This window comes from Eubalaena glacialis, chromosome 12, assembly GCF_028564815.1.
Source record: "Eubalaena glacialis isolate mEubGla1 chromosome 12, mEubGla1.1.hap2.+ XY, whole genome shotgun sequence".
NCBI lineage: Eukaryota > Metazoa > Chordata > Mammalia > Artiodactyla > Balaenidae > Eubalaena > Eubalaena glacialis.
Window position 1 is genome coordinate 20,804,889 of NC_083727.1, and position 17,916 is coordinate 20,822,804.

Sequence of the window (17,916 nt, forward strand, 5' to 3'; positions counted from 1 at the left end):
TCATTTTCAGAGTATAATTATTAGCATTTTATTGCCTAATTCTAATATATACTCATTATTTAATATAGTATATAATGTATAAATCTCCTAGGCCAAAAAAATTCCATGTAAAACAAGTATTCTTTGAGAACATATGCTTCCACCCATGACAGATGAAAAAAATATAATTATCAATATTAGTAAGCATTAATAAAATGTGCCCATATTTGGGTATACTTAAAAGTAAAACAGTTGCCTGATTCCACTTCTTTAACAACAAAATCAGTAAACATGAGAAAGGTGTCACAGTAATTCTTAACACACACCTTATTCCATGTCGAATTTACAGTTCTTAAGCTTTCTGAAATTTTTTCTCTTTCATGTAAACTCAGACTTTTATCTGAAAGCATTTCTAATTCAGTTCTATTCAGCCATTTGAGTTTTTCAGCTTGATCATCCATCTCCTGGATTAAGTCCTAAAGGAGTCAGAAGAGAGGTATGGTTAAAAGGTTGTCATACCAGGAAAAGATCAAGAACAGTATTAGGAGTCTCTTTGGGAAATACAGTAAGTCCCCTACATATGAACCTTCAAGTTGCGAACTTTCAAAGATGCGAACATGCGTGCCAGCCCCTGTATGCCAGCTGTTGCACTGTACTACTGTACTTTTCAAGGTACTGTACTGTAAAGATTAAAAATGTTTTCTTTATTTTTTGTGTTTGTTTTTTATGTACATATTATCTGTGTGAAAAGTATTATAGTACAGTATTATATAGCCAATTGTGCTAGTCGGGTACCTAAGCTAACTTTGTTGGACTTAACAAACAAATTGGACTTAACAAATGCGCTCTCGGAACAGAACTCCTTCGTATGTCAGCAACTTACTGTACTCCTATAAATGTGGACCTTTCATTTCTTAAATGGAAAATAAACTTCTAAGAAGCCTGAACTTATCTTAACAAACTGTAACTAATCTGGGAATGACCTCCCACCTTCAGTGTGCATTGTGTGTACATGAACTACTACCCCTGACCCCCTGTCTCTTAACAGGGTCATATTATATCATATTTACATTGACAACTTAATATTCTGTTCTTTGCTAATAAAATGATGTCTATTCTAATGAAAGGCCAAAAAAACCCCAGAAACAACAGGAGCATTTTATGCATGCATCTCTACCTTATCTCTACCTACCCTAATATACTGTCCCATCCCCTGTGACTGCCCTCAAATTGTTTACCAAAGGCATATTCCAAGAAAACTATTGAAATTTTTAGATAAGACAGGAGCAAGTTTGTTAGATATTTGTCACATTTTGAAAAGAAAACTTAATAATTGTTTGCCATGTATTTTTCATCAATATTAAAAGTTTCTTTCCCACAATACCTCAATCATACCCCTTTAGAAAAAATCTCTTATCAGATTAGTGGGTATCCTTTTAGGTATACTTTGTTGCATGCAGATGTGTGTATCCACACTCACACACAATTTCTTTTTGTTTAGTAAAAATGTGAGCACATTTATGCTTATTGTTCTACTACAAGTACTTTAATTCTTAACACAAAAATATAAAATTTGTGGATATAAAAATGTATGGATATTTGGGTATATTAACATATCTATATATCTTTATGTATTTTTATATGTTGTATATCTATACAACTATAAACAATTCTTGTTGGTTGCAGATCAACAAAGAAAATTTGATTAATACAACCATGATGCTAAGTCCATAGTAAGCTGCAGTGAGTTACTCTCAACTCACTTTGAGTCTTCTTGTAGGACTCGGTTTTATGGATAGTAATCAGTAATTATCTTCTAAGTCCAAAAGCAAAAAACTATACTTCACAGCATTATTATATTCTAAAATGATGACGTCTGTTTAAAATATTCCAAAAAACCTTTGGTCCAATACTGAGATCACATGACTTATTACTTTTATGTGTGTGAAGTCTTACCGCTGCAAGAATAAAATGACAGCTGCTCTTTAAAATTTAAAAAAAAAAAAAAAAGATATTCCTCTTTAAAGTTCACCACATTTACCACAAAGTACAAAGTTTCTTCCCCTTTTCTTCTTCAGTCATGCAGTATCTTATCTGCAGTGAAAATATTCATGCATCAAAAAGCACTGGCAAATATAGAGACAAATAAACCACTTACTGTTAATTCTTGCAGGTTTTCTTCCAGCTCAGTGGCTGATCTTTTTTGCACAGCATTCTCGGCCTTTGTTAACCAACAGATAATCTCATCTAGTCTTTTTCTATAATCCATCACCTGCTTACTTTCTCCTTTTAACCTAAAAGATTATATTATTGAAAAATACTGAGAAAAATTATCCAATTAACTAGAACATTATATATTTGCATTAGAGATTCTGACTAAATATGTCACACACACAAAACAATTATTTTAATATGTATTATTTTAATATGTATTCGTAAATGAGTGTTAATAGTAATACATACGTTCTGCAATACCAAAGATTATTTGCAAACATAAGAATAAGATCTCTTCCTTCATTAAATTAAAAAACATTAAAGCTAAATAATGTTGTCTTCTCTCATCGTGAAAAACTATATAGAAATTTAATACAAAGGACTTATTTTAAGCTAGATACCACTGTACAACATAATGGAGGTTTTAAAAAGAAAACATGAAAAATGTCTTTATCTAAAATAATTAAGGAAAAATACATAATTCTTTATGAGTACTCCATGGAGATAGAAAAGTATCATTATATGACATATTATTCACATTAGGTTGCAACTATTACTCTACTTTATTCATAGGAAAGAAAGAACAAGAACAAGGCAAGATACTGAGAATGGGAAATTTTTACAAATATTCAGAAAGACAAGAAAAAATAGAAATTTGATTAGCTCATTAAAATAAGTATTATATTTGAATATAGCACCAAGTTATAAAAAAAGATCTAGAAAAAACAAAGCCAAAGTTTTAAAGGCTATAAGGAAACAAATAGTCATATGAATATAAAAAAAACCTGCCTCAATTACAACTTTTTAATGTTATAAGAATAACATTTATAATTATATAAACCATCTGTCAAAAGATGAGAATATGACTAGAACTCATATGACAAACAAGATTATGTATTTTTAAGAAAGAGTTTGAAAGCTATTTAGAGCTTGGTGGTGGTATCATTTTTATAGCTGCTGCTATTAGCTGCTGGTTTAAAAATAGAAAGCAATTTTTTCAATGAATTACATTATGTCATCCCTAATAAGAATTTACATTTTTTATGGCTATGACTTTTTCTTTTTAATCACAAATAAACCTAACATAATGATACTATATATATATATATATATATATATATACATAGAATAAAATGCTAAATAAATCTTATATATTTAATAGAGAGTAAAATTTGAAGAAGAGTATTTTAATGTTTAAAAAACTGATAAGGAAAAGGGGGGAGGAATAAATTAGGAGTTTGGGATTAACATATACGCAATACTATATATAAAATAGATAACCAACAAGGACCTATTGTATAGCACAGGGAACTATACTCAATATTTTGTAATAACCTATAAGGAAAAAGAATCTATCGATAAAAAAGAATATATATATATATATATATATATATATATATATATATACACACATAAACGGAATCACTTTGTGGCACACCTGAGACTCACACAACACAACACTGTAAATAAACTATACTTCAATTTTTAAAAAAATTAATGACAATCACTACAAAATCACAAGTTTTCATTTTTAAGTATCCATCAGGAGAGAACACTGCTTCAAGATTTAAATAAATAAATAAATAAAGCAATAGTACGAATTGTTTAGACTACCAGTACCAAAACAGGTAATTTACCCTCTGTATGGAAGAGTCTTTAAATAACAACTTTGGAAACAACTCAAATACTACTATAGACCTTGTGTTTCAAAAAAAAAAAAGTTGTAATTTAAACTTCCAATGTTTCATAATCATGACTAATTTAGTATTTTGAAAATATATCTATGAAGAAAACTAACATCAAGTAATTTCAATAAGACATGTTTGAGTCACACAAAATTTTCATCTACAAACTAGCTAAATATAATCTACATTTTAAATGTTATCACTAAGTAAAAACAAGTTATAAATTCATGTTCAAACAGTAGATAACAACTGTTCATTAAGGAATAACACCATAAGTTGCTGAACTGTGTAAATATTTAATGACTGGCACTCAATACAAAAATAAATTGAGCTGTGTGTTGTTTCTCAATGACTGATAACAGTACACATAATAAGCCCATAAAATTGCAAGGTGGCCCCAATTTGAGATAAATTACAACCTGAAGTAAAGTTAAACATGAATTTATGAAAACAAATATTGTTTTAGTTAAAATACAAGATGCTGGAGAAGGGATTCATTATTCTTTTCTCTTCCAAAAAAATGAGTAAAACATGTATTAGCTTCACCTTGTTAGTCCCAGGAGCAATAATTACCACATTCCACAGAGATCCATTTGAAATTGATTAGGGGAATTCCTGCAGTTATTGTTAATACTACGCCAGCAGGTACATCTTTTTCCTTAAGAAGACCTGAGAGATAGATCATTTTCAAGCTAGAAGGACTCTCCCTGCCGACTCACTAGCATGGCACATAAATCCTATGGGACCTCAGCTTCCAATCCTGCCCCTGGTCCCCTGAAGCCTCCTCACCATCCAACCTTCACAGATTTCTTACCTGGCCATACTATTTAATGCCTCCCACCTTGTCTGTTCTGTGCCTTTTCCCTACAAGACCATCCGTAAGGGGAATTTATGGAAAATTGCTGTAAATGCTTCAAAACCAGCTTCAGGATCCCTCCCCTGCGATGCCTCAATTCCACAATCCATCACCCCTGTGTCTGTGACAACACTCTATCTTCTTAATAAATGTGTCATTTAATCACATCAGATCATTTTTTCCTTTAAACATTTTCTTCATCTTAGTCTCTCTGAGTTCCTTAGTCGTTCGTGTTTACTACGAATAGTCAGGGAATAATACTTTTTACAAACACCGTCTCCTTTAGTCTTCATGACACTCCTCTAAGAAGATATCCTAGTTTTCATTCACAGGGGAGGAAACTTGGCCAGCAAACTCTGAGGTCTTCCCAAGTTTTACAGGCATAGTATTTGAGAGCATAAGTTAGCACTGTCACTAATTTTCTGTGAGACCCTAGACAAGTTACTTAACCTCTCCTCTCTGAGCCTCAGTTTCCAAAGCTGTACAATGGGTCTAAATAGTCCCCTCAGAGAGTAGTTGTGACGATTAAATGAGGCCAAACCCTGTCTCTTCCACATGGCAACCTCTCAACCAAGACACACAAACTATGATTTGACTCCTACCAAAACACACAAAATAAAAGATGATGTTATTTTATAAAAAGCAGCCATAAGCCAAATATTCAAAGTTCAATATTTTATGTCATACTATATACTTGATAAAGTATTAGATTAGCCTTTAACGTAACAATAGCTTATCACTAAAAATAATACATCATCTACAGAGTTAAAATTAGCAGGAAAAAAATTACCTGGGACTTTTTAACCCAAAACTATCATTAACCCGCCCCCCCAAAAAAAGGCCATTAATGAGATGAAATGTATTAAGTAGGAATCATCCATTAAAACTTGATTGTCTCAAAACTAACTTCAAATAACTGTACAGTAATATATAAAATAATATGTGTAATGTTGAGTATTATATTCACTGGTAATCAAACGTGTTTGTAATCAGAAGACACCCTAATAAAATCTGGGGCACTGTAACATAATCTGACATAAAAACGCACAATAATACATTATATTTATTATGTCACATAAATGAGGAACTGTACTATGTACTCAGCACTGACATATAAGGATATAGGACACCCTTAGACACCAAGATCTACCGAGTGAGAGTCGATTAGTCATGAAGACCCCGAGGCCCAGTCAGGAAACAAGTGAGGGAGAGGCCTGACCCTGAATCCAGATCTTCAGACTGCGAGTCCAGAGTGTTCCTCTACCTACTTCAAGTTTCTGCCACATAGTCGCCATATCATAATAAACAGGAAAAAGAGAAATAAAGGTTTTTTTGACATGTATGATATCTGAGTAGAAAAGTAAGACTACAGACAGCCTAAAGACACAGAAAGAGACAATGTCCTAAAAATACAGAACATGGACATTGGAGGTCTTAAATGTCAATAAAACTCCTATTGTATTAACATCAGACAATAAAAGAACCTGGAACTCACTGGGTCGTATCTCAAAAGGCTCTGCCCAAATACCTTCACCCCGTGCCCTCGAATTATCATGGCTAAATCACCTTGGCCGCCGATCCTTCACTTCTGCAGTGATCGCACCCCAGCGTTGGTTTAAACCCGCCAGCTTGTCCTTCAAGAAGCTTCCATCTGTCGGGGAGAGTTTCTGTACAATCCCATCCCCAGTTCTGTTTAGTGCTGCAAAACTGGGCTGGTGGCTGCCAATGCCCTCCTCGAGCTCCTGTGACAGAGAACAACTCAAGATTAACTCCACTTCTAAACTAAACTGTTCTGAGGTAATGAATCCACCCAGGTACCATTGGTGTGGTGTCAATTTAAGTGTTAGAGAAACAAAGCCCTGGAAGGATATTTTACGTATATGAAAAAGGCATTTTTAACACTTCAATTACATTTCATTGAACACATTAAATGAAATCTATTTTGAAATCTAACCCACTCTCATGAATGTCATCAGGCAAAATAGAGTGGAAGAGGACAGCCTAATAACATAAAATAAATCACTGCTGTTTACATTGACGCATAAGCATCAATCATGTTTGATTGAAGTGAATTGCCTATCTTCTATACATGTGCTTGAAAGTGTCCCTTAAAAAAATTTTAAACCCTCTACCCCTATATACCACTACGTCCTACTATATATAAGTAACCCTCAATGTGCATTTTACTGAGACATTGCTTCACTGGTCTGTAAATTTTTAAGCAACGGATTAAGAAAGGATATTTTAAAGTCAAATTTAAGCACTTCTCTGTAACTCTAAAAATAAGAAAAAATGCATTAACATATTTATGAGAAAAATAAAAGCATTTTCTAACTCCTCAGAAGCTTTCTACATAAAATATATTTTAAAAATTTAATAAAAGAGAAAATATTTTCAACAATGGTAAATTGAAATTTTGCTTGCTTTCAACCATTATTTTTAACGACCCATTATTATCAGCAGAACTGATTTAGCTGTTGTGTTATATTTTCCCAAGACTGAATTAGACTTACATGAGCAGCTGTCCCGATATAGCTCAAGAATAATTTACTTTTATGATAATGATCAATGATACAAAGAAAATTAAGACGCCTAAGTGTTTAAGTACAGAAAATAGAGGTGATGTATGCAGATATCGTTCTGGCCTTGATGTAGTCTTGAGTACAAAATTTTACAAGTGTTGTTCTAAACATAAAATTTTAAAAATAAAATTGTTTTTCACATATTCCACTAAAGAGTATTTTTTTATTTAAATTTCTTTAAAATCCTAATTAAAAATTGAAATAACCATTTTCTCTTAAACCTTTAAAACTGGAAACTAGAACTGGAACAAAAATTACAGATTGTCTATATACTCCTGAAAAATTAATATAGTGAGCCCTTACTTTTGAAATCTGTCTTAAGTGGCGCATACTAAATAAATATGCCACCTTTTTTAGCAGATCCTCATCCTCTGACAGAAAGCACTCACCTGCTGATGTATCCTGGCTTTCTCTAAGTCCAGGCCACCATCTGGAGCAAAAGTATCAGCCAGCAACTCTTCAGCTTCCGTTATCCACTGTGTGAGGTCATTAAGGTCACAATGGAACTGTCTCCATTCTTCCACAGCCCTATCGAAATAACTAGAGGACAACAAACAAAATAAAATAGGTTTCCAAACTTTCCAGGACCGTCTAGAAGCAATTTTCTAAAACGAAAATTCAAATCTCATTTAAACTGAAAGCCTCAAATGAGTGAATTCACAGCTCACTGCTCTGTAAGACCAGTTTCCGTAGTGGATTACAGTTAATGATTCCTCTTAGAGAAACATGCATCATACCAAGAGCAAAGCAATCTGCATACACCACCCCACCCCCCATATTCATGCACACACACACACACTAGGCAGCGTTTTAACTGAAAAGACAGCCTTCTCTGGTTTGGAAAATCAAGATAGATTAGCTGCAGGCATGTTAACCCACCCAACTTTAAACACTTAACATTTCAAACACCATGAAGTGTAAAACATGATTAATTACTCTATTCCCTTAGGAAACAAATAGCATTTTACTTCCAGAACACTTAGTTCCCAGCTAGAACAAAACCCAAAAGGCCAAAACACTTTAAAATTTCCTTGCAGTATACTGTTGGTGGGAATGTAAATTGATACAGCCACTATGGAGAACAGTATGGAGGTTCCTTAAAAAACTAAAAATAGAACTACCATACGACCCAGCAATCCCACTACTGGGCATATACCTGGAGAAAACCATAATTCAAAAAGAGTCATGTACCACCATGTTCATTGCAGCTCTATTTACAATAGTTGGGACATGGAAGCAACCTAAGTGTCCATCGACAGATGAATGGATAAAGATGTGGCACATATACACAATGGAATATTACTCAGCCATAAAAAGAAACGAAATTGAGTTATTTGTAGTGAGGTGGATGGACCTAGATTCTGTCACACAGAGTGAAGTAAGTCAGAAAGAGAAAAACAAATACCATATGCTAACACATATACATGGAATCTAAAAAAAAAAAAGGTTCTGAAGAACCTAGGGGCAGGACAGGAATAAAGACACAGACGTAGAGAATGGACTTGAGGAAACAGGGAGGGGGAAGGGTAAGCTGGGACGAAGTGAGAGAGTGGCATGGATTTATATATACTACCAAATGTAAAACAGATAGCTAGTGGGAAGCAGCTGCATAGCACAGGGAGATCAGCTCGGTGCTTTGTGACCACCTAGAGGGGTGGGATAGGGAGGGTGGGAGGGAGACGCAAGAGGGAGGAGATATGGGGATATATGTATATGTATAGCTGATTCACTTTGTTGTAAAGCAGAAACTAACACACCATTGTAAAGCAATTATACTACAATAAAGATGTTAAAAAAAAAATTTCCTTGCAGTCTATTATCTCTGTGTTATGGACTAAATTGCATCCCCCAAAATTCATATGTTGAAGCCCAAACCCCCAACATGACTATATTGGAGACAGGGTGTTTAGGGAGATAATTAAGGTTAAATGAGGTCATGTGGGTCATTAATCCCATAGGACTGCTGTCCTAATAAGAGGGAGAGACACCAGAGATATCTCTCTCTATGTCTGTCTCTTTCTGCCTCTCTGTCTCTCTCTGTCTCTCTCTCTCTTTGCAAGAGCACAGAGGAAAGGCCATGTAAGGTAAGGATACAGTGAGAAGGTGGCCATCTGCAAGCCAGTAAGAGAAGCCTCACCGGAAACTAACTCTTCCGGTATCAGCCTCCAGAACTGACAGAAAATAAATGTCTGTTGTTTAAGCCACCTTGTCTGTGGTATCTTATTATGGCTGCCCTAGCAGACTAACATACTCTGTGCAGGGACTAATTCAGTGTGTCCCATTGACCTGAACACAGCACAGGATGGGAGTGCCTGCAAAGCTCAGGTTAGGCAATGAAACAAAGACTATCAAGACTTCTATTCAAACATAACTCCTTTAGAAATGAGATAAAGTCAAACTCCAGTGCTTGTCATATTTGGAACACATAAGTGTAAAAAAGAAAAGCTCTGTTGGATTGGGATCCTAAAGGATTTCCCTCTGCCTCTTTGTTTAGAGGAGTTGTACCAGGAGAAGTTTAGAAGAGATCTCTGAAATTTTAATGATTCTACTAAAATGTTTATATAATAAAAAGGTAATATTATTTTAAAAAATAATAAAATGGTCCCTGACATCGCTAACTCCTAAATAATCTTTATGTTTCCTTCTTCCATGAAAATCACTGAATAAAAATTCCATTAATATTTGTTGAGTGCCCACAGGGAGCAATGTTCTATTGGGCATAATGAAAATAAGAGCACTTCAAACAAAACACTAAGAGAATATATTAAGACAATCTTCATTAGTCGGCACTCAATAAATATTCATTAAATGAATGGTGCACGGATAGACAGGTATAGGTATACATAGGTAGGTGGATGGGTGAAGTCTTCTATGATGAAACTGAGTTTCAAACACTTTTTAAATGATGGAAAAAGAATGACTGATTAAATTAAGAAGGAAAACTATTCCTGATAAAAGATGGAATTCTGAGTAAGAATCAGAAAGCTGGGAAGGTAAAGAAGGTAAAGGAAATTTTAATCAAGTTTATGTGAAATGAGTGAAGAAAACTTGTTTTTGAGCAGTACGTATAAGGTACTAGAAATTAGGCCAACTGGAGAACACTGTTAAAAAGCTTCTAAGGTCAAGATAAGAAGTCTGAACTTTGTCCACACAGCAGTGAGGGGCACGAAGAAGATACAGAGGATAAGTATCTGGGAAGACATTCTTAGGAGAGAAGATACACAAAGATCCAAGGATCTAAGATGAGAAGGAAGAAATATAACTGGCTTATTTCTCCACTGTTCCACTGTTTGTCTAAGATGGTTCTAAAATTACTTATTAAGGAAAAATATGAAAGCTAATGCCATGAACCATTACAAAAGAGGCATAAGGGACTTCTCAAAGAAAGATACCTGTTTATTTTCATGGTATTTATCTTTTACCACAGGCCAACAATACTTAAAAAATTTTATAAGCAAAACAGCACAGAGACCTGGCATAGACAAATGACTTGGTGGTCACCCAGGTGTGATTATGACCGATAAGTTATGAAACCATGAAAGCACAGGATATTTGCCATTGCCTCGATGTTCTATGAAAAGAAAAGAATAGAAAGGAGTGCTCACTTACTGCTTGTAAAAGTGGGCACATAGGAATGGGGAAAAATAAACATTTTAGGATAGGTTACCAAGGTTGGAAGAGAAAAACTAAACAAAAATTAGGAATAAGAATAAGAACATAATCAACTAATGCATCCAAGTGCTGGCCTAAAGAAAATAAGAGAGACAACCTCCTAGCAAATGAAATCTAGTAAACACAGAAAACAAAATAATAAAATAAAAATGTGATAGAGAAGACTTTTCTAACATAAGAGAATATTGTTCTGTGCTCAATTAAAAAAAAACTATGGAATATTTTCTAAAAAGTTAAAATTTTTATAATCAAGTAAATGGCATGAATATCTGCAATCAACGTTACTAATCATAACGTTCTTGAAATTCTGCCACATTAGCCAGATGCATATATGCAAATAGGATAATTGAAAAAAAGAAGAAAAGTTATCATTATATACAAATGATGTGTCAGTATACTAAGAAAGGCCAAGAAAATCAAATTTATACCCATACTCACAGGCATACACTCACACGCGTGCGTGCGCGCACACACACACACGCACAAACACACGCAGTGCAGAAAATGCAGAAATAAGCTACCATACATCAACTCTACACTAACCAACAATAAGAAAAGCACAAAACTACCAAGTAATAGTCCTGGGGAGAAAGATGCAGACAAATCTTCAAAACCTTACTGAGGACACAGAAAAGGACCCAAATGAGTGAAATACTACGTTTCAAATTCATCATTTTTTCCAAAAATGATTGAGATGACTAAAATTTTACTGGAAGAATAAATATAGAAAAAGAATATGAATTTTAATGTTAGAATAATTAGAGAAAATTTACTGTGGTAGATGAAAAAATTAATAATGCTTTAAAAATGAAAATGTTATGGTATTAGACTAAAACTAATGGTGTGAGAAGGCAGAATTAGCAAAATCAAATAAATATGAAGTTGAAATGCCTTTAAGTTTATGGTAAAGGAAGTATCACCAACAATAATGGAGAGTTAAATTATTCAGCAAAAAATATAGAGAAAATTGGTTGTTTATTTAAGAAAAACATGGGAAATGGGCAAGATGGCGGAAGAGTAAGACACGGAGATCACCTTCCTTCCCACAGATACAGTAGAAATACATCTACACGTGGAACTGCTCCTACAGAACACCCACTGAACGCTGGCAGAAGACGTCAGACCTCCCAAAAGGCAAGAAAATCCCCACGTACTTGGGTAGGGCAAAAGAAAAAAGAAATAACAGAGACAAAAGAATAGGGACAGGACCTGCACCAGTGGGAGGGAGCTGTGAAGGAGGAAAGGTTTCCACACACTAGGAAGCCCCTTCGTGGGCAGAGACTGCGGGTGGCAGAGGGGGGAAGCTTCAGAGCCACGGAGGAGAGCGCAGCCACAGGGGTGCGGAGGGCAAAGCAGAGAGATTCCCGCACAGAGGATCGGCGCCGAGCAGCGCTCACCAGCCCGAGAGGCTTGTCTGCTCACCCGCCAGGGCGGGCGGGGACTGGGAGCTGAGGCTCGGGCTTTGGTGCTAGCCGGGAGGGAGTCCGGGAAAGAGACTGCAGCTGCTGAAGAGGCAAGAGACTGTTTCTTGCCTCTTTGTTTCGCGGCGCGCAAGGAGAGGGGATTCAGAGCGCCGCCTAAACGAGCTCCAGAGACGGGCGCGAGCCGCGGCTATCAGCGCGGATCCCACAGCAACAGGAGCGCAGAGGGAAAAACGGAGAGATTCCCGCACAGAGGCTCGGCGCCAAGCAGCACTCACCAGCCCGAGAGGCTTGTCTGCTCACCCGCCGGGGCCGGCGGGGGCTGGGAGCTGAGGCTCGGGCTTCGGTCGGCTCGCAGGGAGAGGACTGGGTTGGCGGCGTGAACACAGCCTGAAGGGGCTAGCTCACCACAGCTAGCCGGGAGGGAGCCCGAGAAAAAGTCTGCAGCTGCCGAAGAGGCAAGAGACTTTTTCTTGCCTCTCTGTTTCGCAGCGCGCAAGGAGAGGGGATTCAGAGCGCCGCTTAAACGAACTCCAGAGACGGGCGCGAGCCGCGGCTATCAGCGCGGAGCCCAGAGGCGGGCGCGAGCTGTGGCTATCAGCGCGGACCCCAGAGACGGGCATGAGACGCTAAGGCTGCTGCTGCCGCCACCAAACAGCCTGTGTGCGAGCACAGGTCACTCTCCACACCGCCCCTCCCGGAAGCCAGTGCAGCCCGCCACGGCCAGGCTCCCGTGATCCGGGGACAACTTCCCAGGGAGAGTGCACGGAGCGCCTCAGGCTGCTGCAACGTCACGCCGGCTTCTGCCGCCGCAGGCTCGCCCCGCCTCCTCCGTACCGCTCCCTCCCCCCGGCCTGACTGAGCCAGAGCCCCCAAATCAGCTGCTCCTTTAACCCCGTTCTGTCTGGGCGGGGAACAGATGCCCTGAGGCGACCTACATGCAGAGGCGGGTCCAAATCCAAAGCTGAACCCCGGGAGCTGTACGAACAAAGAAGAGAAAGGGAAATCTCTCCCAGCAGCCTCAGAAGCAGCGGATTAAAGCTCCACAAACAACTTGATGTGCCTGCATCTGTTGAATACCTGAATAGACAACGAATCATCCCAAATTTAGGAGGTGGACTTTGGGAGCAGGATATATTAATTTTTCCCCTTTTCCTTTTTTTGTGAGTGTATATGTGTATGCTTCTGGGTGAGATTTTGTCTGTATAGCTTTGCTCTCACCGTTAGTCCTAGGGTTAGGTCCGTCCGTTTTTTTTCTTTTTTTTTTTACTTAAAAAAAATTTATTTCCCTAATAAATGTTTTCTTAATAATTTTTCCTTATTTTCTATTTTTAAAAAATTTTTAAAAAATTTTTTAATAAGTTTTTTCATATTTTTTATTTTAAAAATTAAAAAATTTTTTTCTTAATAATTTTTTTCTTATTTTTTATTATAAAAATTAATAAATCTATTTTTAAAAATTAAAAAAATTTTTTCTTAATAAATTTATTCTTAATAATTTTTTTTCTTATTTTTTATTATAATAGCTTTATTTTATTTTATTTTATCCTCTTTCTTTCTTTCTTTCTATTTTTTCTCCCTTTTATTCTGAGCCGTGTGGATGAAAGGCTCTTGGTGCTCCAGCCAGGCATCAGGGCTGTGCCTCTGAGGTGGGAGAGCCAACTTCAGGACACTGGTCCACAAGAGACCTCCCAGCTCCACGTAATACCAAATGGCGAAAATCTCTCAGAGATCTCCATCTCAACATCAAGACCCAGATTCACTCAACGACCAGCAAGCTACAGTGCTGGACACCCTATGCCAAACAACCAGCAAGACAGGAACACAGCCCCATCCATTAACAGAGAGGCTGCCTAAAATCATAATAAGGCCACAGACACCCCAAAACACACCACCAGACGTGGACGTGCCCACCAGAAAGACAAGATCCAACCTCATCCACCAGAACACAGGCACTACTCCCCTCCACCAGGAAGCCTACACAACCCACTGAATCAACCTTAGCCACTGGGGACAGATACCAAAAACAACGGGAACTACGAACCTGCAGCCTGTGAAAAGGAGACCCCAAACACAGTAAGATAAGCAAAATGAGAAGACAAAAAAACACACAGCAGGTGAAGGAGCAGGGTCAAAACACACCAGACCTAACAAATGAAGAGGAAATAGGCAGTCTACCTGAAAAAGAATTCAGAATAATGATAGTAAAGATGATCCAAAATCTTGGAAATAGAATAGACAAAATGCAAGAAACATTTAACAAGGACGTAGAAGAACTAAAGAGGAACCAAGCAACGATGAAAAACACAATAAATGAAATTAAAAATACTCTAGACGGGATCAATAGCAGAATAACTGAGGCAGAAGAACGAATAAGTGACCTGGAAGATAAAATAGTGGAAATAACTACTGCAGACCAGAATAAAGAAAAAAGAATGAAAAGAACTGAGGACAGTCTCAGAGACCTCTGGGACAACATTAAACGCACCAACATTTGAATCACAGGGGTCCCAGAAGAAGAAGAGAAAAAGAAAGGGACTGAAAAAATATTTGAAGAGATTATAGTTGAAAACTTCCCTAATATGGGAAAGGAAATAGTTAATCAAGTCCTGGAAGCACAGAGAGTCCCATACAGGATAAATCCAAGAAGAAACACGCCAAGACACATATTAATCAAACTATCAAAAATTAAATATAAAGAAAACATATTAAAAGCAGCAAGGGAAAAACAACAAATAACACACAAGGGCATCCCCATAAGGTTAACAGCTGATCTTTCAGCAGAAACTCTGCAAGCCAGAAGGGAGTGGCAGGATATACTTAAAGTGATGAAGGAGAAAAACCTACAACCAAGGTTACTCTACCCAGCAAGGATCTCATTCAGATTTGATGGAGAAATTAAAACCTTTACAGACAAGCAAAAGCTGACAGAGTTCAGCACCACCAAACCAGCTTTACAACAAATGCTAAAGGAACTTCTCTAGGCAAGAAACACAAGAGAAGGAAAACACCTACAATAACAAACCCAAAACATTTAAGAAAATGGGAATAGGAAAATACATATCGATAATTACCTTAAATGTAAATGGAGTAAATGCTCCCACCAAAAGACACAGACTGGCTGAATGGATACAAAAACAAGACCCATATATATGCTGTCTACAAGAGGCCCACTTCAGACCTAGAGACACATACAGACTGAAAGTGAGGGAATGGAAAAAGATATTCCATGCAAATGGAAATCAAAAGAAAGCTGGAGTAGCAATTCTCATATCAGACAAAATAGACTTTAAAATAAAGACTATTACAAGAGACAAAGACGGACACTATATAATGATCAAGGGATCGATCCAAGAGGAAGGTATAACAATTGTAAATATTTATGCACCCAACATAGGAGCACCTCAATACATAAGGCAAATACTAACAGCCATAAAAGGGGAAATTGACAGCAACACAATCATAGTAGGGGACTTTAACACCCCACTTTCACCAATGGACAGATCATCCAAAATGAAAATAAATAAGGAAACACAAGCTTTAAATGATACATTAAACAAGATGGACTTAATTGATATTTATAGGACATTCCACCCAAAAACAACAGAATACACATTCTTCTCAAGTGCTCATAGAACATTCTCCAGGATAGATCATATCTTGGGTCACAAATCAAGCCTTGGTAAATTTAGGAAAATTAAAATCGTATCAAGTATCTTTTCTGACCACAACGCTATGAGACTAGATATCAATTACAGGAAAAGATCTGTAAAAAATACAAACACATGGAGGCTACACAATACACTACTTAATAACGAAGTGATCACTGAAGAAATCAAAGGGGAAATCAAAAAATACCTAGAAACAAATGACAACGGAGACACGACGACCCAAAACCTATGGGATGCAGCAAAAGCAGTACTAAGAGGGAAGTTTATAGCAATACAAGCCTACCTCAAGAAACAGGAAACATCTCGAATAAACAACCTAACCTTGCACCTGAAGCAATCAGAGGAAGAAGAACAAAAAAACCCCAAAGCTAGCAGAAGGAAAGAAATCATAAAGATCAGGTCAGAAGTAAATGAAAAAGAAATGAAGGAAACAATAGCAAAAATCAATGAAACTAAAAGCTGGTTCTTTGAGAAGATAAACAAAATTGATAAAACATTAGCCAGACTCATCAAGAGAAAAAGGGAGAAGACTCAAATCAATAGAATTAGAAATGAAAAAGGAGAAGTAACCACTGACACTGCAGAAATACAAACGATCATGAGAGATTACTACAAGCAACTCTATGCCAATAAATTGGACAACCTGGAAGAAATGGACAGATTCTTAGAAATGCACAACCTGCCGAGACTGAACCAGGAAGAAATAGAAAATATGAACAGACCAATCACAAGCACTGAAATTGAAACTGTGATTAAAAATCTTCCAACACACAAAAGCCCAGGACCAGATGGCTTCACAGGCGAATTCTATCAAACATTTAGAGAAGAGCTAACACCTATCCTTCTCAAACTCTTCCAAAATATTGCAGAGGGAGGAACACTCCCAAACTCATTCAACAAGGCCACTATCACCCTGATACCAAAACCAGACAAAGATGTCACAAAGAAAGAAAACTACAGGCCAATATCACTGATGAACATAGATGCAAAAATCCTCAACAAAATACTAGCAAACAGAATCCAACAGCACATTAAAAGGATCATACACCATGATCAAGTGGGGTTTATTCCAGGAATGCAAGGATTCTTCAATATACGCAAATCAATCAACGTGATACATCATATTAACAAATTGAAGGAGAAAAACCATATGATCATCTCAATAGATGCAGAGAAAGCTTTCGACAAAATTCAACACCCATTTATGATAAAAGCCCTGCAGAAAGTAGGCATAGAGGGAACTTTCCTCAACATAATAAAGGCCATATATGACAAACCCACAGCCAACATTGTCCTCAATGGTGAAAAACTGAAACCATTTCCACTAAGATCAGGAACAAGACAAGGTTGCCCACTCTCACCACTATTATTCAACATAGTTTTGGAAGTTTTAGCCACAGCAATCAGAGAAGAAAAAGAAATAAAAGGAATCCAAATCGGAAAAGAAGAAGTAAAGCTGTCACTGTTTGCAGATGACATGATACTATACATAGAGAATCCTAAAGATGCTACCAGAAAACTACTAGAGCTAATCAATGAATTTGGTAAAGTAGCAGGATACAAAATTAATGCACAGAAATCTCTTGCATTCCTATATACTAATGATGAAAAATCTGAAAGTGAAATTAAGAAAACACTCCCGTTTACCATTGCAACAAAAAGAATAAAATATCTAGGAATAAACCTACCTAAGGAGACAAAAGACCTGTATGCAGAAAATTATAGGACACTGATGAAAGAAATTAAAGATGATACAAATAGATGGAGAGATATACCATGTTCTTGGATTGGAAGAATCAACATTGTGAAAATGACTCTGCTACCCAAAGCAATCTA

The 17,916-nt window shown here is 36.7% G+C and overlaps 1 protein-coding gene across 7 annotated transcripts in view; it reads right to left on the bottom strand.

The window, feature by feature from the left end:
- The window catches only part of UTRN (utrophin), a 519,047-nt gene that overhangs the window by 278,352 nt on the left and 222,779 nt on the right, over positions 1-17,916 (bottom strand). For all 7 annotated transcript variants that reach the window (XM_061207128.1, XM_061207126.1, XM_061207127.1 and 4 more), the window contains 4 exons: positions 7,706-7,856; positions 6,301-6,476; positions 2,138-2,273; positions 306-455 (listed from right to left, as the gene is read on the bottom strand). In XM_061207128.1, the coding sequence (XP_061063111.1) occupies positions 306-455; positions 2,138-2,273; positions 6,301-6,476; positions 7,706-7,856 (613 nt within the window). The remainder of the gene's footprint in view (positions 1-305; positions 456-2,137; positions 2,274-6,300; positions 6,477-7,705; positions 7,857-17,916) is intronic.